The sequence below is a fragment of the Dicentrarchus labrax genome, unplaced genomic scaffold (genome assembly GCF_905237075.1).
Source record: "Dicentrarchus labrax unplaced genomic scaffold, dlabrax2021, whole genome shotgun sequence".
NCBI classification, from domain to species: Eukaryota; Metazoa; Chordata; class Actinopteri; family Moronidae; genus Dicentrarchus; species Dicentrarchus labrax.
The window spans coordinates 25,143,789-25,166,649 of record NW_026136714.1 but is presented as its reverse complement, the minus strand read 5'-3'; the positions used below and the strand labels follow the sequence as shown (position 1 = coordinate 25,166,649).

Sequence of the window (22,861 nt, the reverse complement as noted above, 5' to 3'; positions counted from 1 at the left end):
CTAAGCCTGTGTACAGCTCAAGCTTTGTTCCTCATCACAGATCTTGGTTTGAACCGGTCTGCACTGGAATCGAGTTGACTGCCACTCCCTGCACTGTAATCACTAATCTAGTGCTTCTCCATTTCGCTTTCTTCTTTGTCTTTCTTTATTCAACCCCCACTGACTGCATTTATAAGAACAGGACTAATGTTTAACCTTCAGAGGAGCAGTCCAGATCTTGCTTTGGCTGCCCAAACATGGAGAAACCATGCTGAATCGTTTCCCTTTGTTCAGGCAAAGGGGTGACGTAGGTCCTTTTGTTGCCATGTGGTCTCATATTCTGTTATTAATATGCATGTTTCTCAAGGAAAGAGCATAAGGAAGAATTCTTATTATTCTCTTTTATCTGCGCCTTAAGCACCCTTCTTTATAGCTCCTCTCACATTTTCTAGATATAAAAATAACCCAACAAAGGGACATGTATATATAAAGATAATCATTTATACATTTATACAAAAAGATCTGTTTTTACTCATATGTTTTCATAGTTTTCAATCATGCATACGTTCTTTAAACACTAATGTTATGTCTTACACACCCTTTCTTATATTTACATTTATGTAATTTTGTTGTACCCTGCCCCCACTCCACACACACACACACACACACACACACACACACACCTCCACCCTGTATCTTCCTCTCTTCCTCTCTCTGCGGTTACTGTCCTCCAGGCTCGAGGGCTGTCTGCCACAGTGTCTGTTGACATCAAAGCATTCACCGTTCCTAAGGCTGATGAAAGGCAGGAAGAGGGTGGGAGAGGACAGGCCCGGGTCCAACGCTGCACAACGCTGCCAACACAGCAAAGAAGGCCAAGACAATTGCCTTGAATATTTTGCTTTTTTCCCCTTAACAATTGAATTGCCCTGAAAGGGAAAAGGGGGCCAATAAAAAAAGCTGCCTGGTGTGAGATACACGAGCCAAACAAAAGGGACAACTGTGAGATAAAAGAGCAAAAATAGACTGTGTGATTAACAAACTGTGATAAAGATGTGATAACCTCTAATGAAGATTAAATAAAAGAAAAAAACAGAAAGTGTTATTCAAAGTTCTCAGACATAATACCTCTAATGGAATAGTTCAACTTATGGAAAATATGCTTATTCGCTTTCTTGCAGAGACTTTGGTGAAAAGATTGATACCACTCTCATGTCTGTGAGCTAAACATTAAGTTAGCAGCCAGCTAGCTTAGCTTAGCACAAAGACTGGAAACCGGGAAACAGCTGGCCTAGCTCTGTCCAACAGTAACAAAAACCCCCTACCAGCTCCTCTAAAGCTCACTTATTAACACTTATTAACAGCTTTCCACCTTGGTTTTAGCCATGAAAATTAAAACAGCAAGTTTTGCTTTGATTGTGCTCTTGTGCCTGTCGGCTGTTGGTGCTGAGCAGTGGTGGGATTTTACAGCTTTTTCTATGGAAAACAGCGGCCTATTGCAGGTGAAAATGATGCTATGAGAGCAGCGAGAGTGAAGGAAACAGTAAAGTTGCAGGCAGACAGGTAAACAATGAGCTGAAACTCGTTAAAAAGCGCCAAAAAGCTGGAGGGAGCTGTAGATTGAGGTGATAATTCTCTGTAGGTTCATCACTGCGAGACATCTTAAACATTATCATTTGATACATTGTTGCATAAAAATAGCAATTACAGCTGTTTTAAAGTATGTTAATTGCCCAATAAATCCCTGTCAGTAACACATTTTATGAGTGTATTTTCACTCAGCATTATACAATCCTTAATTTGTTATTAACAGCCTGGCTTTAAATTGATCTCCATTTATAGCTTATTCTGTTAACTTGATTTTTCTATACTTTTTCCCTTTTTCTACTTGTAATACATTTTATTCATTCTGTACAGAAAAGCCCTTTTTACCTCATCTTCAGAATTTGGATTAACAGTTTAGAGATTAAAAATAGATGTGAGCGTGAGCATCTGTGGCATATAGTAATTAGTTTCTAGCTTCAGCACACACACCCTCCTTTTACCAGTTGCATGTGATTATTCACCTGAGAGTTCCGCACCTAGGGTGACTGATACTTGAGCTTCCCATATCTCTCAGCACATACGAGGAGCGCCTACGGTTAGATGTCGTCATGCACAACAACCCAGGGAACTGGTTTTAGCCGGTAGAGGAACTATCGCAGCAAGCAGATTAGCAGGCATCCACTCAAGTCATCTGTGTGTCTGCAGCTAAACCTACACCCAGCCACTGATGAAACGCTGTGAAATACACCAGAAGGGTTTTTAAATGGGGTGTAAATATAATAGATGGTTACAGAGATGGAGGGGTCCCTTATGCTTTTGGTGAGTGTGAAGAATCAGAGGGTGAGCCTCCACTCCTCCAAACCCTGTAATGCTACTTAGACAGGCTCTTATCTAGAGAGCAGGGATGATCAAATAGACTCCAGCACAAACACGCTGCGCAGAGAAAGCCGTCAACCTGCCCCCACCCTCCCCGCCCAAACTGAGCCAAACTGGTTCACGCTGGTCTGGTGAGGCATACTGCGTTGTGAGGGGAAACCCAATGAAGGTTTACCACATCCTCTCATGAGTAACACTATATTCCCTTCAAATGCCCTCTGCTGCGTCAGAATGGAGAACAATACAGTGCTCACCATGTGCCTGTTTTCTTAATAAACGTAAACCATATTAATCCTAGATTACATGACTCAACACTCCGCACATGAACTGTCGGATTTATATGCCCAATGTCAGGATGTCAAGACTAATAACACATTGCTTTCCCGTTTCTATGGTGATCTGGACTGTTTAACCTGAGGAGTTTCCCTGTTTATGACCAACACAGAGGTCACAGCTGTTGGACAGCAAATGGCTAAGAAGTGTTTTGTGTTAAACTGCTAAAGAAAAGAAATCATGTTGACCAGTGATGTAATATTTGATCCATCCTTGTCATTATTGGAGAAAACAAGTCCAATGCCTATTTTGTGACAGAATTAAGATAATTTAACTTTTATACGCTCACACTGCTGTCCTTAAAATGCCGGAAGATGGGCTTCTTTTTGTTATTTTTTGTAGTGCATCCTCATGGTTTGATTCCTCACTAATCCTCGACTGATAAAGGGTTGCTCAGTGTTTTTCACTGCCCCATGTTATTACACCATAATAGAATCAGAATTAAGCCTCAGCTAACATAAATTAATCTGCCATAAGGATATTAACCTCATATGACCTGATGTGGTGACCAACAATGGCATTAATGCTACACAAATTTACATCAATAATGAATTTGTAAATGATGTGTGCAATAAGGACAAACAATGGTTCAACTTTTGTATACAATGTAATAATTTATTAAAAATGACAAACAAAGGAACATATCATAAATGCAAATCACTGTGCTATAATATTTTGTGACAATAACACATTAGTGGCCACTAATTCATATAACAAAGTGAAGCTGAGAAACAAGGCATATGTTCAGGACAGGCATTCAGGCAGGTTCTTCGGCACTGTAAAAGTCTCATATTGAAGCTGCGCACCACCATCAACACAGTGATGTGCACTTTTACAGATGCTGCTTCACAGTCAGGCATCCACAGGAATGCATTCATGAATTCAAGTCTCAGGGAAGATGTTTTTGCCCTTCATATTCCCAGACAGTTGATCCTGCTCCATCCGCTCAGGGCAGGACTCTCCGCTGCCGCCTCCGTCCGTGAGGCGACAGCCGCGGCATGCTGCCCTCCAGGCGGCCCGGCGGGACATTCTCCTCCGCACCTGACGCTCCTCTCCGGGAGACAGGCGAGCCGCACAGGTCAGCGGCGGTAACCCAGTCGTACTGGGAGTGTTTTCACATTCGGCTCACACAGGAGCCGATAGAGTGACACAGGTGCCAGTCAAAGGCAGGTGAAACACAGTCAACGTATTTTGAGCAGCTGCCGGAGCATGCCCGCGATCTGGAGGAACTTGTCCTTCTTTCGCTGCTTCAGAGCCATCAGGGCCCGGGCCGTCTCCTCCGGGTCCTGGGTGTAGGAGAAGATGCTCCTCACCCTCTCCTCCGCTTTCATGTCGCCCGTTTTCTGGAAGAGCCTCATCAGCGAGTCCTGGTTGACGTTCTCGAAGATGTTGGCCACGGCCTTCTTGCGGTGCGCCGTGTCAAACTTGTTGCCGTGGACCGTGGGGCTAACCCGGCGGGACTCGGAGGACACGTAGGTCGACATCTTGTCTCTTTGTGTCTCTGGATGTCTGGTGTTTCTCTGCTCCAACAATGGCCCTCCAACTCGCTGAGGATGAGTTGTTAGGTGCGCACTGTTTCGGGGGAGCGAGTCTTGGCTTGAACGGCTGAGCGAGTGAGCGGAGGACAACAGGCGAGGAGAGGCTTTATAGAGAGGCTGCTGGGGGGGAGGCTGCTGCGGGGGGGAGGCTGCTCTCCCCGCGGTGACATCAGCAGTCAGACGGAGGCGCCGCCTCTCCCGGAGCTCAGCACACTGACAGTCCGCTGCAGCTCTCCCGCTGATGGAAGCTCTTCATCTGTCTGATGGTTGTCTGAAGCAAACAAATGGCCCTCTGAGATTTTAGAGCTGTTATATGTATGTAATTCAGGCACCTTTAAGATAAAAAGCCAACTGCCAACGGTCTGCCTAATAAATTAGGCATGATTTTATCTCACTGTTGGATTTACTGGAAATACAGTGACTAGTTTCACCCTATATTATCCAGCTAGTACAAACAGAAAAAGCGTCCACAAACAATCTCTATCTCTGTGGTGGTCTTTGATATGATCCTTAGACCATAATAATAATAATAACAATTATACAACTGATTTATAGAGCGCTTTTCATAATACTCAAAGACACTAATAATATTATATATAATGATATATATATGATAAGATGAAGTACATACATAAACAACACAGAAAAATCCCCCTATCCTTTTGAAGAAGTACAGATCTTCTACTGATTCACTCATCATGATTTCTGTATGTAAAGTATTTATCTACAAAGTAACAAGGAACTATAGCTGAATAAGTTATGTGCACCTGGAATATAGTGGAGTAGAAGGAAAACTACTCCAGTGCGAGTACCTCAAACATGCTCTTACACACAGGTAAATGTCCTTAGGTACGTTCCACCACTGGTCTATTTAGAGAAAGTAGAAAATATGCAACATTAATATACAGTGTTGTGTGTGGTATTTCTGTATAATCTCGGAGCCCATCGACTGTGCTCTGACTGACGATTTAACATTCAGATGTGTGTTTATAGAGATTAGTGGTGTGACACATGTAGTACGCAGATGTGATGTCTCGGCTCATCTGAGTCATTTGTGTCTTTTGATTTGTTATTCTATCTAGTGGGTTAACAGCGCACGGGAACAGTTTATAAACCAAGAATGAACTAAATAAAACTGTTAGTCTGATCTCTAAAGAAGAGGTGTGTTTACTGAATGACTGGTGTTTTCCTGTTGGGACATTTACACTGACTGCAGCTCTGATGTAAATATAGTCTTTACTCTAACTTTTTATAGGGTTACATGTCACCTAGAGTACTGTGTTAAGACTACAAACAAACAGTAAAACACATTTTATTATTGGAGGTCAAATTGACTCTATAATTAACTTCTTGTAGGTTACTAAAAGTGTGCTTTCAATCATTCCCAAAATTGCTGCAGAAGATTATATCTGCTACTTCCAGTTAGCTGTGCTAAAAATATTTGGCTTACATTTTAGCCTTCAGATGGGAGGGTTAGTGAGTGTTTACAACTTGAGTTGACCTGTGGCCCATGCAGTCTGGCTGATCCGTGTTGATAAGGCTGCAAGGCGTTCCCCCACAGTGCACAGTGTACAGTGTACAGTGCAGCTCTCCTCATAAACAACTGAGGTGTCAATCTCATGCTGCTGTAACTCTCATGCTGTCCCCCTGTACAAGTGTGACCACGGGCTAGTTCCTTATATGGAAAAAAAGCCAGCAGCAATTGCCATAAGCAGCTCAGGAAGTGTATTCTTTCCTCCTGAGGTCTGCAGAATAAAGTTCATGGACGGTATGCCCGGCATGTGTGGCACTGACTTTCTATGCTGAATCGAACAATGAACCAAAGATCCTTACTGAGTCTGTAGTGAGACAATACCCAGATCCTCGCTGACAGCTTTGTTTTCCAGGTCTGTGTGAACAATGTGTCGCCACAGGATACCTGTCTGTCTGGAGCTGGCATGGCAGTTATGACTAGAGACAGAAAATGTCACTGCACTTCCGCAAAAAAAAAAAAGTGTCTGCTGGTGGAAATGGCATATTTATGACCCCAAAGTTGAACCAGAGGCACGAGAGGCAAGGAATGCACAATGAGATTTCAGCGGGTAGACGGAAACTGGAGCCTTGAGCTGCTGACCCTGTTCTCCTGTCCACACCAAGCATTCATGTTTTATCATAACAAAAGGGACACTAAATTTAACCAGGGGTCAAAGTTCTGTCATCTTCTGCCCCATGGGGGAGGGATTCCCAGGAGACAGCATGTTTACTCCCTCATGTATCCCTTACAGATAAGATGTTTAACTTTTGCCTCAACTGACATAACGACACTCCCGAACGTCCCGAAAATAGAGTCCAGTCCACAGATAAGGGTGCTCATGGAAAAGGAGGCAGCATGCTGAGACTTGTTTGAGGAGTCCTCTTTATTAGGTAAAACGGTCAATGTTCAGCGTTATCTATCTAGAGCAATTCTGCTGTGTTTCCCTGCTCCTCGTCTTTGTTTATAGGTGTGCTGCACTCAGCGATAAAATGTGATAGTGCCTCTCTCTGAAACCACGTCCAGAGTGACTTATCAATCCAAGCCTGGCATTAGATGTCTGAGCTACAAGAAGGCGTTAGTCATCCTCAGTTACAAAATCTTTCAGCGTCAAATCCAGAATGGATTTTGATACGTACAAACGTATTTCATGCGTCATGACCGAACCATTTGGGAGGTTACATAATGCACCAGGTAGGCAGACATACAGCAAATAGCCTGCGCCGTTTGATATGGAGCCCAACATTGATTATTGAGCCAATAAAATGGAAGTCCTGTAAGACAGTTTGATAACTAGGCGGGTTAATGCACTGCAGTTCTCTGAACAGTGTGACATACAAGGCTGGCATAAGTACTGATTGTTTCCTTTATTCCTTATCCAACTTGCACCCTGCACATTTTTAATATTGGGTTTAAACAAGACAGGCAAGAGCCCTGAGTGCTACTCTGTGCTTAAAGGAATAGCTCAACATGGGAAGTTACAGCTTCATTTGTGTTGGCAGTGCAGTGGAAGTGGGAGCTTTCATACATTGTATATGAGAATGTATGCATCCCTTTGACTTCTGTTTCATGTTTTTATTTATTTATAAACAGACAGTATCACCACCTCTAGTTACAAGCCATCCAAAGGCCCTTCATAAATGCATATACATGGAACAATAAACATCCAACAACCATATCAAAGCAACCATATTATCATAGTGTTCCAGCAACATTATGAGCCAAAAAGTGGTCTCATGACCTCTTAAAGTTCTCATTTTCATCACTGACTCTCACTTACATGTTGATATACCCTTTCAACAAAGATTCCATCCATTTATTTCACACATAGAGAGGATGTACTTTTCCATAATCTGAGGATCGTTGGGGCAGCCTACCTTTATCAAGGCAAAGTCATATTTTGATATATTGGGCATTTCTGTTTTCCCCATTAACCATTATCATGGTAATACAGGTACCCTATGTGTTCTACTCTTTCCCAACAAGGAGTAGTTAAGTTTACACTTCCAGATTGCATGCAGAAATGTTCCTGTTTCTGTCTGACATTTACAACATAAATTATCCTGGGACGTTTTTCAGACCCCTAAGTTTAGTCAACAATCTCCTGTGACTATAAAAGGTTTCCTTTTCATTTAATTTTACACTGTTAAATCTAACAGCATATCTTAATAAAATAATTAAATTTACATAACTTAGTCCTCCAAAATTAGTCACATAAAAAACAAGTAGGCTATTGTTAACCTAATTAAAACAGTAACAATTCAATTTGTTCATGCTCAAATTGTTGCTCTCCATGCTGTATGAACTGAAATAGTTTAAGACAATCGGTTTCCTCAGCCAGTTTGAGTTGAACTAACTCATCTGGTTTTATGGCATAGACTGAATCTCTCACTTCTATATGTGCATATATGTGCTTTTCTTACACCATGTCTTCTCATGTCACTCTGAAATGACATGAAGGTATCCTTGCTACCATGCATGTGCCAACTCTCTCTTAAAAAATCAATAAAAACTTAAATGTGCAAAAAGAAATATAATCATTAAGCAGTCTTTGTTCTTTCACATAAGTTAAAGTCCTAACAAGATATTAGCGTTACAACATGTGTTCAGTACAGTAGCACCAAATCATGCGTGTCACAAAAATGACCCGACAGTAAGCCTTTGAGCAAACAGTGTTGCTTGTTGAAACAGTGGCTGAGGTACGAGGACAGAATGACAGCGTTTAAATCCCCTGCGATTCAGAGACACTGAGGGACAGAGCTCAGGTTATAGTGCGTGTTTGCGTTTCTCTAAAATAGACTGTTTCAGAAAAGGCCTCCAATGCTGTTTGCTGTTCTTCTTGTGTAATCTGCATATGTCCCAGATGTCTGTGACCATTTCAATGTTCAACACATGAGGTAAGCAGAGACAGCTTTATCAGAAGATGGTTTACAGTTTTGGTGAGACTTTGACCTTTGAGTTCACAGTCATCTGTGTTTAAAACCCACCAGATAATAAGATATATTGATTTTCCTTTATTAGGAATACAGAAGGAGGGAGATATAAATAGTGATTAATTTCATGAGAAGGAAATCTACTTCTCCAAGAAAAGCGCTGGTCATTTTACACGGAAACAAACTGCAATCATACCATGGAATCTTATTAGACGTAGCACGATAACAGGCTCTGGGAATAATGATGAAAAGGCTTTGTGGTTACAAGAGAATTCATTAAGGCCTGTGTTTATATCTGGACCTTACTGGAATCTGTCGCAGGCTGCATGTCTGTTTGGCAAGTTGCTGCTTATGTAACATTAGCACAGGAAAAGAAGGATATTTAGGGAGAGCGGGTCTCTAGGGGACTAGTGTTTGTGAGTGAAAACAACTCCTGGTGTGTCTCCAAAGGGAAAATGCTGGTTCCGAAAAATTTCAGAATGGTGGCGGGGGTACATTAAAATAACTCTAATTAACCGGCACTGTGGGTGTCATGTCTGATTGCCTGAAGATAACAGAGGTAAACTTTGACTCACTAAAAAACAGCAATATTTTTAGAGAATCTGTGGTAGTTGCAAGGGCGTAGTGCAAGCAGGGGGTCCAGCTGAGGCAATAAAAAGCAGGCCAATTAAGGTGAATGAGAGTTGGAAATAATAGCTGCAAAGTACTAATCAGTGTCAGATTTCCCAGCAAAGGGTCAAAATGGTTAACATTTTACTTGAAGTACATCGTGACACATTGCAAGTAGACTATAAACTCAGCATGGCTTACAATTCTTACAATGTAATCATCAGACAAACAAAATAGAAATACAAAATACACTTAATTTAAATGAATTTAAGAGTTAAACAGCTGCCTCATAAAATATACAGCCCACTTCTTTTGTTTTTATATCTTGCTCATTTCCTACAAAGGATAAAAATGAGCAGCATCTCAAGTCAATTGTTTTGAAACCCGCACAAAGGCTTTAGAGGAATCACCAGGTTTCTTTTAATGAGGCGGGGTGGAGTACATCATTTCACAACCTGCTGGTGTGAGCAGCATCAGAGCCACAATAGACCGAGCGGTAACACTTGCACGCAAAGCAGAGTTCATGTTTCCTCTTTCCTCTGCTCCTCCCTCTTTCACTTGATCTACACCACCCCACCCCAACCCCCTCAGGGACCAGCCTGTGCATGCAGATTAAGTGACTGAGCGCTCAGCCCACCAAGGCACCATTACACTGAACCGGCTCAATCCGGCTACCGCCACTCGGTTCACGGCTGGCTGCACCACAGGGGCCCGAGGCCAATCAACTGTACATCTGTCCACACGCGACTCCCCAGTCAGGATCCTGAACTGTGCCTGCATGTCCAGGCCCCACTGGATCAGGTGGATCATATTAAGGTCATTGGTCTACAGGGTGGTTGCTGAAGGATGGGGCATCAAGGGGATATTCCATGGACCATTGTGGCTGCCTCACAAATCCAGGTTGATGGACTGTTAAAGCTCTGATGCTACTCTCAATGCACCCATAGCTGCTTTTTATTTTCTTGCACATATTATTTTATATGAGCACTGTAAACCTGTATCGACGCTGTCTTCATAACATCAACATAAAACTTAAATAATGAGAATGGGAACATTTTTATGGATGGCAATGTAGGTTGGCCGGTCCTCCACTTTGATCCATACTAAAATATCTATAATGATTCGACATAAAAAGTTTTATAGACAGTCATGTTTGTAAGGTGAATTCCAATGGCTTATATGGTCCTAGGTTTTCCACTAGTGCCACCAGCAGGTCAACATTTTCCTTCAGTAAAATAGCTAGACATCTACCAAACTGATTGACATTCATGTTCCCCACAGGAGGAACCTAACTACTGGATGTATTACCTTAGAAACAGCTCTCCATATATGACAGAAGAATTTGTAGGCAAGGGACAAGATTTTGGTATTGTGAGCATTTTGGTTTCTGTTTGTGGTCAGTTTTTAGTCCAAATACTATTGACCAATCATGAAGGAGGTGGAACGCATTGGCCAAAATGTAGAAATGTAAAAGTGGTAAGTACTAAAAAGATTGGGCACAATCTTGAAACCCATCAGCAGTCTTACTTATTATTTACTTCTTATTTAGCTTTTCATTCAATATTGCATTCAAATGCAGTTATCTGGATTTTCTTTTTGCATCTCAAGTTGCTAATCAGACTGTAAACAATGACCAGCACACAGAGGAGGAAGTCTTGGCCTAGATAGAGCCGTTATTTGTTGATGTTTACATCTATGTCTGTGTCATAGGGGTATACGCTGGTTACACCAGAAGCCCCAAAACATTGGCCGTTGCCCCCAAAGGGTAAATCTTCGTTGATGATAGCCGATGGGTTCCAAGATTGACCTCAGTTGTACTAGCAAATGTTAGCATGATAACAGGCTAAAATAAGATGATGATCTTAGTAAGTAATACTTGTTAAATTTCAGCATATTAGCCGACTAATTAGCATTTTTGCTCACAGTGCCGTCATGCAGAATACGTAAATAAATTTATAGAGTCACCAGCATGGCGTCTTGGCTTGTTTTGTTCTGATTTGAAGTAATTCCCAGCAACATAGAACTAAGTGCAGTGTGTACTTTACTCAAGCGATATACAGTAGATACACATGATAACAATGTTGGTTATTCCAGGATCAAGTATTAAATACACAACCGAATACCCTTACCTCAACACAGTTCAAAGCTCAGATCAACATGGAGATAAAAACAGCTATAAAACACACATGTCCACATACACTACAGTTACAGTTTCTGTTCATCATTAGCTGAGCCTGCAGAGCAGGGTAGCACAGTAAAGGGCTCGTTCCCCCCTGGGTGAGGTAACCCTGGATGCACTGCTGCTGACAGTTTAGCAGGCGCTCAGGTACCTTACTGTCTCCATGGCAATACAGTGGAGGGCAACAAGAGAGTCGTGGATGGAGGTGGAGAGACAGGGAGGATGATGACTAGGGTTTGACTGGGTCACCATAACACTGCACCAGCAAACAAGCAGTGACTCAGTGTATCTGAGGAACTATAACATCCTGTTGTACTGGAAGCAGGAACAGTCTCTATGGAGCCTGGGTGAGTCTCAAGCTCCACTAGAGTTAACCAGGAAAAGCGACAGTATAATTGCATTTCATATTTCCAAATTAGATGTGTTAGTGCTCGTTGCTGTGCTTTTTTTTGTTGTTTTACACACAATTTAACACACAGTTTGTAAAATACCTAACTGGTACCTAACTAACATAAACTCAGTTCATATCCCCCTTATTGGAACTTTTAACACTTGTATCTCTACTTTCCAGTACAACCACAGTACTGGTCACTACATAAATGGACAGATGTAAGATGGTCAAATGTGCTGACCCCGCATTAAATTAACAGTACAATAGAGAAGCACATGAATTGATGGGGTTTGGTCCAGCGCCAGGTAAAGGAAAGTGCTGGAGCCGCTCGACAGCAGGCCCATTGTTCATCGTGGCGGGAGGGCAAGGTCATATCGGAGAAACCGGAGGCAGGAACACGCAAGTCTGACTTGATGAACAAGTCATCTGTAGCAGGAGTCTTGATAAATCGGAGAGAATACACCCTTTAATATGAATTGTCACGCTGAGTGTGAGTGGAAGTGTGTATAATATCCAGTTCAAGCAGAGGTAGTTTTAAGCCACATTTTACACACACAGGTGTTAAAATATATTTAAAGGACCAGTTGACACTTTCAGTTGGATAAGAAGATTGATACCACTCACATGTCCGTAGGATAATTATTAATTACAGCCAGCAGCCGCGTGAGTGACCAGGTGTGTGAGAAGTGACAACAGCAATGGGGGCTGCTAAAGAGGTTAGCGTAGATGCTGCCATTTCTTTGCACTTCTCTCAACCCAAACCAGACACAAACCATGAACCTGACTCATCCCTTTTTAAGAGGTGTGACAGACAGACAGACAGACAGACTGAGATACAGTCAGTTAGGCTGCTGCTGAGACAGAGAGGAAAAGTACGGATGCATTCATACATTTTATTTCCTCCGTTTTCCTGAGATAACGGGATAATTATCTCGAGATCTCGAGATAACAAAACTTTGTTTTCCCGAGATAACGATATAATTAATTTGAGATCTCGAGATAATGACTGTGATATGATAACTGCGGTCAAGCCAGCCGTTACTCCGATCTCCGTGGTCAATTCAGCCGCACCTAAATTTTGAGTGTACAAGTATTCTCAGTATTATGGTAATTGCAGTGAAATAGCAGTTATCATATCACAGTCATTATCTCGAGATCTCAAATTTATCTCGGGAAAACAAAGTTTCGTTATCTCGAGAAAACAAATTAAATTAACTTGTTATCACAGGAAAACGGAGGAAATAAAATGCATGAATGCATGGCCCTTTAGGGCTACCGTAGAAAAGATCACTTATAACATTGCTTATTTACCGTCATTAGACATTTATTAGACTGCAGGGATGACTGAAAGGTTGGGAAAAAAAAAAGCATGTTCTATGACGTGTATCTATTTTAATAGTATGTGAATGAAATAAAGCAATAGAGCATTCAAAAAAGAAAGAACCCCATGTAACGTAATGCATTAGTGCTGAATAATAGTAATGAAACTAGACAGATTAAGAGGAAGTCTATCAGCTGGTCATTTAGAAAATTCTGTGAGCTCAGGGGGGTTTAATAGTGCTTACTGCTGTCGCTTGGATGTGGAACTGAGAGCTCGGCTCGTTTCAGCTTTAGGCTGGTTCAAACCGGTCTGTTGGTAAGAGAAATCAGCCCTGCGGATGAGTTCACCACTAGGGTCTTTGTGTATTCATATCCAAGGCAGATAATAGAGGAGCTGGTGAGCGAGCAAACATCTGCGGGGAAAACAAAAAGCAAATCTCTTATCTGAGCTCAGGCCTTGTGATCTCACGTGAAAACCCTCAATAAGATACGTGACAACAACAACAAAGAGGAGAGCGGCAGAGGGGAGATGGAGTGCTGGCGAGAGATAAAGATTGAAATGCAGAAATTAGGTCAACAGTCACATTTCTACAGCATTAGGGAACCAGCATGCGCACTGCAGCACTAATGGAGTCATAAGGTTTGGAATTTAGCATTAAACTAAAGGACTGCCGACTGTAATTTCATGTTTTGCAATAGAAAGGACAGCAGGGCAGGCATCATCCCCCGTGCTCCAGTTTGGGCAGCAGCACGTGGCGTAAATAAATAACAGCCATGTGTGAAAGCTAAGGCAGCTCAAGCTTTCATCTTCAAGCTGTCAACAACAGCTAAGATTAAGTGAAAATATGAAGAAAACAGCACTTTTTCCTGACACATGTATTATGCAGCTGTTACACAAAAGAAAAGGCATGCATACAAAACAGCCCACGAATGGCTCAAGGACACATCATAAATACACAGACTTTCAAACATTTGAGAAGCTAAATCCCAAAGGGGGAGATTTGTTGCAGATATGGAAGGAATTATAGACAAGCACGACAGAACAAAGAAAAACAAAAAAGATGGATGTATCTGCATGCAGCATGTGTGGTGTTTACAATATGATTACAATATCCCCAGGCAACAATAACGCTGCTATAAGAGAGTTCCATCTGTAATATTCTGCACTAGATCATCGTGATTAGTAGTGAAATAGCCTTTATGCTTCAGCTTCCATTAATTTTCCTTTTGTTTGTATTTTGCTCTCTGCCCTTTATCGCAGTGCAAATTGAATGTTGGATGACAACTACTCAGAGCATTACTTCACTAAGCCCCTAAGCTGTGAGACAAAGTTTCTGCTTTTTATGTTACTTGGTGCTTAACCATCCAGAGCAGCTTTCATCATGGGAGCAATGATTGAATGACACTGCATTATTTATTTCAGCATAAACAACCAATAATTATCAGGTGGTATCATCAGCATAGAGGCAATATTGTTCCTCATTGATGTGTTTTTATTAGGGGTGTAAAGCACCTAAGTACATTTACAAATTTCCATTTTCAACTTTATACTATAGTTACTGATCACTTCAGTAACTACTTACTTTGCAGATTTAGATTAATAATACACAATAAACCCACAAATAAATGATGATGTATTATAATAGACTATGATACCAGGAGTATATAAAGTAATAAAAATTAGCTCCAACTTACCATGAATACCACCTGAAACATCCCAGTGATGAACACATTATTGCATCAATCATTATAGTATAACATATATTATTCTGAAATGGGTATATACATTCTAGTATTAAGACATTTTTAGAAGTACATTTTAGAAGAGTATTTCAATTTTGTATTTTAAATTCCACACCACAGTAGTTCACTAAAACATTTGTAGCTTTTATTTTTCTGTAGTTACAAGTTACTCTGAAAATTAAGATTTTACATACATAAAGGTTTGTAGAATATTATATATTATATACGTAAATTATGCATTTTATACATTAAACCACCCACCAGTTAAATGTAGTTATTTAAGTGAATGCACTTTGGTGCCATTTTCAGATACTTGTTCTTTATTTGAGTATTTTTAGTTTATTCTACTTGATACATCTATATATAAATAGTAAAATGATGCACTTCCTACTCCACTGCATTTAATAGTACTACATATAAAACATACATCCAAAATAAAGGTCCTGCACACCCACACTGCTATTTGCTGTTATTGTGGCTGGTTACATCCGGTGAGGTTGGAGTGCAAATCTATGCTTGGATTTATGTGAGGTCACCATGACTCCATGTATTATTATAAGATTCACCTTGTCCCACAACAAAGACTGAGATAGATGGCAACCAGGTGAAAGAGCTGGAACACCAGTGGGGACTCAACTGTAGGATTTGTTCTATCCAGCAGTTTATAAAATAGTTAAAATGAGCTCCACCTTAACCAGTTAGATTAAAATGCTGCTTATGTGTTAATGCATTAATAATAATAACCCCCCAAAATGTAATATATTTAGATTATTTTTATAATAATAAAATAATAATTTGTGATAAACATGATAAACATATATCTTTTTGGATTCTAGTGGCTCCGTGAGTCAACACCCAGAAATGGGCCATTCTGCACAAGAAGTGCTGTTACTTTTGATACTTTAAGAATATTTTGCTCTCTACTTTTAGTGAAGTATAATTTCTAATACGACAGTATTTCTACATTCTTGCATTACTTTTACTTAAGTAAAGGATCTGAGTACTTCATGAAGTAGTTCAAATCAGTTTACCCTCGACTAAACATTAAATACTGCTTTACTTATCAATGCATCACTCCAGTTATATTAGATCTGCACAATTAATAGAAACATTATGGCAATCACAATATGGCCAAGTGCTATATGCATATCACAGAATCAATATGCAAATTGCAAGAGCTGCAATGTTTTAATGAAGTTAAAATGTGTGACAAACAGCAGTATAATGAAGTACTGTGGTGCTGCAGAGATGCCTTGGCCTACAAATCTTGTTTTCCAGATTTAAGAAAGCATGTTTGTTTGGTACAGACCCCCCTATTTTTATAGAAGTTACTGCAGCTTTAATCTGCTGTAGGCCGAAATACATACAGAAACACACCAGTACTACTCGGTAATATGTCACATCTGTTCATCCTATGTACATAATGTAAGACAAGTTTTGATGAATACTGTGTCTACATTGAATGATATTCACCTTTTCTCTTAGACATGACAAATGGCAGCTGGCAAACTTCACGTAGAGGCATCTCTGAATATCGCGTATGTTCTGTAATGGCTCATATAAAGTGGCTTTATTAACAACAATTTGGGGCCCTTTCTCCCCAGGTAGAGATTACAGTAGGTAAGGTCTGTGCTGTATATAATTGCTGTTAGTTAGGAGACTTTTGACATCTGGATTCATCTGGATCTGTCAAGTTTGAAAATGGATTTGAAGCTGTTCCACAGCCCTGATGTGATATGGATCTTTGTCTGCAGGGAAATTGGAAAACCCTGCACCCTGATTCATCATCACTGATCATCAAGGTCAGACCAGCAGTGTGGAACAGATTGCAGTGTCCCTGGCAGGACTCCATCAGCCTCATCATTTACTTTGTTGTACATTCTTTGTGTGCTGTCAATACAGTCACATTTTTCACCAGAGGCTCAGTCACGCAGCCAGCTGTCCTCCTATAGGCTGGAAGTTCAACAGCACCAGCAACCTTGAGGGTGGGCAGCTGGCAACCAGAGCAGATACTGTACACAAATCCATCTCTAGTAGAGCTTTACCAAACGTGACAAATGTGACTTGTTTGGAGCGCAAATAATGTAATCACAGACATAGTGCTGATAATGGTGGTGTGAATTTTACTTATTTCAATATATGAACACAATTTCAAGATAATTGTCAAAAATCGTATCTCCAGTATGATTTCTTTTAAATGACTCCATTTATTAGCAAATGACTCTGTGATGGCCTTGGATGAGGTGTGAGAGTCCACTACAGGCAGTTCATATTCACTGCAGCTGGGTGGTTGTGAAATGAAGAGAGTGCCCTCTGGTGGTGATGTTTAAAAGTGCAAACCAGACATCATGAGAATATTCCTCGTGGAGGAGGATGATTTATATGTGTGCACTGACTCCAAGTCAGGGGCCAGGTCATCATTGGTCACCAGTTTTAATATTCATACTTGTCATCTTAATTAAACCACATTCAAACTGTTGAATGAATAAGCCCTCTGTTATGAGATCTGCTTCTGAAATGAGAATGAGAAAGAAAATCATCTCATAAAACACATGTGCTGAGATCACCTTTATTTACAATGCAGTGCACATTTCATTATCACATAGTACTGTGTCATAAAATGTGATGGCCACAGCCACACCAGCAATCCAAAATATTTGGTAACATCTTTTCCTCCCACTCTCACTCGAATTTGACCCGCAGTCATTTAGGTTTAATAAAATACAACTAAACAGCCAGCAGTTTGATTTTGCTTTTAACCATATTAGCTTTTTCCCCCCACATACATAATTTTCTCACATCTCACATTTGGTTTATTTAGTTCATTGTATATCGTCAATACTTAAGTTCGGTTTGTCTTTAAATTGCATTAATATCATCTTCTTCCTTTTGAAGTGTTTGTGTAAAATGGGAAATGGAGTTGTATTTATACAGTAACAGGAACTGAACCAACAATCTACACAGATATGAAAGGGGAGCTCCACTGATTCTACACAGCAAAGTCTGTCATTTTCAGTTAATTAAATAATTAAGTTTACATTTACGTTTAGTAAAGTTATATTAGTTATTCATTGTTGAGTTACTAGCAAACTAGTGGCCATTTTAGTTATTTGTAGTTATTGTGTTTTGTTATGTGTGAAATTTTTAGTTTTCTTTATTTTATTTTGACTTCACTTGTGCTTTGTTTATCTCTTTTAGGACCCAGTATACTTAATAATCACCTTTTCTTCATCCTATCTCAAGTTTTGAATAAATAAAATAAATAAATATCTTTTCTCAAAGATTAGATCAAATTTAAAATTTTCTTAAATTAGATTTTCATATAATTGTGATGCACCAAGTTCCCCCCTTGCAGGTTAATAAAGTTCAATCATAATTACCATTATTATCCTCATCCTTATTTTCCTCATTACCATCATCATCATCATCATCATCTTCATCATCGTGGAGATCAACAAACAATGAAAACTTTGTTTAGTGAAGCAAAATATCACAGAAGAACAGAAGATTTACCCAAGAAAAAGACTGTTGTTGCAGTTCCCAGGGGTCACCAGTAGAGGTCAATAAAGATCACTGATTAGCTAATTCCTCTAATCATTAAACAGAGTAGGCTACAACCTGGCCCCAATTCCCTGTCTGGGCCAGTAAGGCTGGTGTGAAAGGATGGGGAGACATGTGACCTTTATTTAATCAGATGTCCTCATTGATTAAGTACAGTGGATGAACGGAGACACAAACATAACCAGAAAAACAGCAAAATAACAAAAAGCACATATAGCTCCACAGACATTATTAAATAAACTGAAATGTAAAGTTCAAAATCAGCCTCTGGGTGATATATTCATGGGCTAAAATCATCTGTAATTCATTTTATTCATAAGGTGCAACGTAATAGATTGTGTTGTCTTTCTAAGTTCATTATTTACCTGGGTGGTAACAAGAATTAAACAGGCCTAAATCTGCTGTGGTGAGCTGTGTTTTAAATGTGAGAAGAGAAGTGATGTACTGAGGCAGCTTTTGCAGGACACCTTTATAGATAAAAGTGATAGAATGATCACTGTGCAATCAAGAAGCCAGTAATGAAGCAATGTGAGAAAGAGTCTTTGTTAGTAATCTGTCTGCAGAACTGATAGTAATCATGCTACAGCTTCTCGGCTTAAACAAGAATATAATGTAACAACACAATAAGACAAAACAATGGGTGATTTGTTCAAGAGATGCAATATGGCAGTGTTTCTTTAATGAAAATAACAAGACTGAGTAACTGATTTAAGATTGGGCTGCTGTGGCGCAGAGGCAGAGGGGGTCGTCCCCTAATCTGAAAGTTGTTGGCTTGATCGCCGGCTCCTGGTGCCACATGTCTAAGTATCCTTGAGCAAGATACTGAACCCCAAATTGCTCCCGATGCCGTGCATCGGTGTGTGAATGTGTATGAATGCATTAGTTTCTGTTCGATGGGCTTTGCCATCACTGAGTGAATGTGTGTGAAAGGGTGAATGTGGCACGTAGTGTAAAGGCACTTTGAGTGGTTGGAAGACTAGAAAGGTGCTATACAAGTACAGGTCCATTTACTATTACCATTCAATTCAACATTCAATTGCGTATCAAAAATTACCCCTACAGGTTTTGGGAGACCACCTTAGAGTTCAAAGCCAGGGAAGGGAACCTAAGTGCTGTTTCAAAGATCTAATGATCTGATTTGGTGCAAAGAAAGTTTTGTTTATTGACGGCAGGAAACTATGAGCCACCCAGGCACTAATCTCATTTAAACAATTTTGTAAAATGGCCACATTTGTAAGATCACCAAGTTTCACAAATATGAACAGCTGGGCATCGTCAGCATAGTAATGATATCATACACAGCTAAACTGACGGATTATAATTACAGTATGTAAAGGATACTTTATCAGCAACGGACACAAAGTTCCAATGAGATAAGTAGGAGAAAAACCATGCAAGGGCTAAACCAGATATCCCAACCCAAAGATGATTATGGGATTCGGAAACCAGACTGGAATTTGTCAAATAAATTGCTAGTGAAGTAAGCTGTATCTAGACAAATAAAATGGGGAATTAGGCAAGTCAAGACAAGTAATGGATGACATTTGGATTTGGTTTTACAATGTTAGGGTTAGGGTTCAATCATTAATTGAAGTTTCACAGAAAACAACAGTAGGGTTAAAGAAATGTGCCCCTGAGTGCTTAGCAAAAGCTCTGATAAAAGCACTGATAACACTTAACAATCAGTGTTTAAATACATTGAATGTACTTCATAAATCCACTTCCTTATTCCTAGCAATCAGAAAATATTAAACCACAGCCCTACTTGCCACACTTACAGTAGCATTTGACCATATCGGTGTCTGATGGCTGATACTAACAAAGATCAATGTGGAATCTGTCTGCTAATTGCTGTTTGTTTTTTTATTATTCGAATGTCTTCAATGTCTGCAGTATTCAGCCAGCTTCATAATGGAACCAAACAAAAGAAAACAAAGTATATTATTGAAAAAAAAAACAGAAGACAGAAGTTGAAGATATGTAATGTTTATATATGAGTTATGCTGTCATCCTAGACCCCTAAGCTAAATAAAGATTTGCCAAAGTAAAAATGTAGTTTTGAGATTGATTGAGCACTGTGGTTCCAGTAGGTGTGTGCAGAAATAAGGACTCTAACAGACTGGGACTTTTTGAACATCAAACCTTTTACAGGTTTAAAATGTAATATATACAACCTAAAACATATGAGCACAGCAGGTTTAAAAGTGGCAACACAACATCCTCACTGCCTGCACGTGTCAAAATTTCACCAGCCACAGTATAAAGATCCTATATATCACTTAATATAGAGGGTGAAACTGGAGTTCAGAAATATGGATGATAATGTCTTGGTCAATGACACTGTGTTCTTTTTGAAGGGGAACTACTGCATCAGAAAAAACTTTGTCTTTTGTGCCTCCAGAAGGAAGTCTAATGAAGTGATGTCACTGTCAGCGTCACTGAATGAATGTATGAATGATGAAATCAAAAATAAACTGGAGGCGTTGAGTTAGAAAGAAAGTGGGTAAAAAAAAGACAGGCTAGCAAGAATACGTTAGAGACCTTTCCATATAAAGACATTTGAGTTGATGCTAGCACTGCAACTTTGACATGTATAAATCTACAGTATTTCAACACCTGGGAGAGCTCAGACACCTATGAGATATTACTGAAGGATTCTCGAGATGGGTAGCAGTGTTGCATGGCACAGTACATTTCACACAAATACTAATTAACTTGAGCTTGAAGTGGTAGGTGTAACATCTGCTTTCAAATGCTAATGCCTTGTGCTTAAATTAAACAGGATCTCTGCATAAACTGCTACAACTGCAATCACCACCATGGAAAAACATAGACATTATACAACAAACAAATTTCCTGAAGTTGGATTGCAAAAGCACATGATATTACTAATGTTTCAGTATTACGTGCTGCTCTGTGAGTACGGATAAGGATAGGGTAACATTTTTAAGTTTGTCTTTAAACATTACTCACATGCCCAAATAATCACGTATTAAAGCTGAACACAAATGGTGAAAGAAAGACTATTATTGTGAATAACAGGAATGGGGAGATGGGGGAAGGAATCTAGGAGGAGGCTTGGCAGGGGGGAATCCAAGGGATAAGAGTTGGCTGGTGGGCTTGGAAGTTGGTGGGACAGGTAGGCAGGTAATCCTGGAGACAGGGAGAACAGGTGTAAGATAAACTATTAATAAACTACTGAACTGGCTAGACAGGCAGATAAAATAAACTAGCGTGAAGGCTGGAAGCGTGCCACATTAACTAACCTTTAATGGTACTTTGATCCAGTGGTGACTGGTCGTAGAATGTTCTAATAGGGACTGGTTATTGATTGATAGCATGCAGGTGCTCAGCGAGAGAAGAGACATGAACCAGGAGAGTGAGGAGACCACACCCATGCCAGCACACACAAACAAGAAATCATGAGATCACATGAGAATCCCCGTGGCAGGCTTCAATGTATGTGTAACAGGCCCCGGGCCGGACGTGAGGTCTGTAGGCAGATTATTATTTAGAGAGAACAGAGAAATGATTAGACAGGCAACTGGTAATGCACTTCCTTTCTCGCTTCTGTCATACTTTATTTATAGACATATATATATTTTAACCACATCTCATCTCCACCAATTTTCACATCGCATAATGCCAAACTAACATCACAAAATACACTTAAAAATGAATCTCCGCAATCCATGTTTTTTCAGGGGGTTTTATTGTTATTCTTCATGTACAAATGAAAGAAATTAAATTTTTCTCCAAACTTCTTTGGGCTCTGGGCTTGGGCTGACAGTTTTTATAACTGTTTAGGTAGTTGCAAATAGGTTTCCAACTAGACTGGCTGATAAAGTCTAATCCGTGTTTAGCATAAAAGAAAATGACATGGGTAGCGAGAGTTAGCATTTACAACCAAACTTAAAAGAAACACAAAATATACGTTTTACACACTAAACCATCTTGAGGAACACATTCTTAACACAACAATATTTTACAGGAGCCTTATAAACTGAATACAATCCTTAAAACAAGATGTGAGAAAATCCAGTCCAACCAACACACAGTTAGACAGAGCCGGCGGAGGTGACGTACTGCAAGTTTATCTGCGCTCATTTCGACTCATCAATTGCAGAAAACAGTAGTGGCAATGGCTGCTGCTGTGTATAGTGTGTTACATCAAATGTGTTGTTTAAAAGAAGAGTAAGAGGCACTGAAGGCTTTTCTCAATGGAAAAGATGTTTTCGCTCCACTCCCGACTGGCTTCAGAAAGGTTTGACTATGTTTGTTAGGTTAATTGATCTGATTGGTTGAAGTTTGCTCGTTATAGACAGTAAGAAACAAATGGTTCATCCA

The 22,861-nt window shown here is 40.0% G+C and overlaps 2 protein-coding genes across 2 annotated transcripts in view; one reads left to right on the top strand and one right to left on the bottom strand.

Moving 5' to 3' along the window:
- Window positions 1–22,861, top strand: part of ogfod2 (2-oxoglutarate and iron-dependent oxygenase domain containing 2) — a 239,773-nt gene that overhangs the window by 132,330 nt on the left and 84,582 nt on the right. The window lies entirely within an intron of this gene.
- On the bottom strand, window positions 3,319–4,367 carry tcima (transcriptional and immune response regulator a). Its single transcript, XM_051422103.1, has one exon. It carries the CDS (start codon window positions 4,212–4,214, stop codon window positions 3,912–3,914), a length of 303 nt encoding a protein of 100 aa, XP_051278063.1. The 5' UTR covers window positions 4,215–4,367; the 3' UTR covers window positions 3,319–3,911.

Bases quoted from the DNA above. Each gene is read 5' to 3' on its own strand.
- tcima (XM_051422103.1), bottom strand. From the start codon at position 4,214: ATGTCGACCTACGTGTCCTCCGAGTCCCGCCGGGTTAGCCCCACGGTC.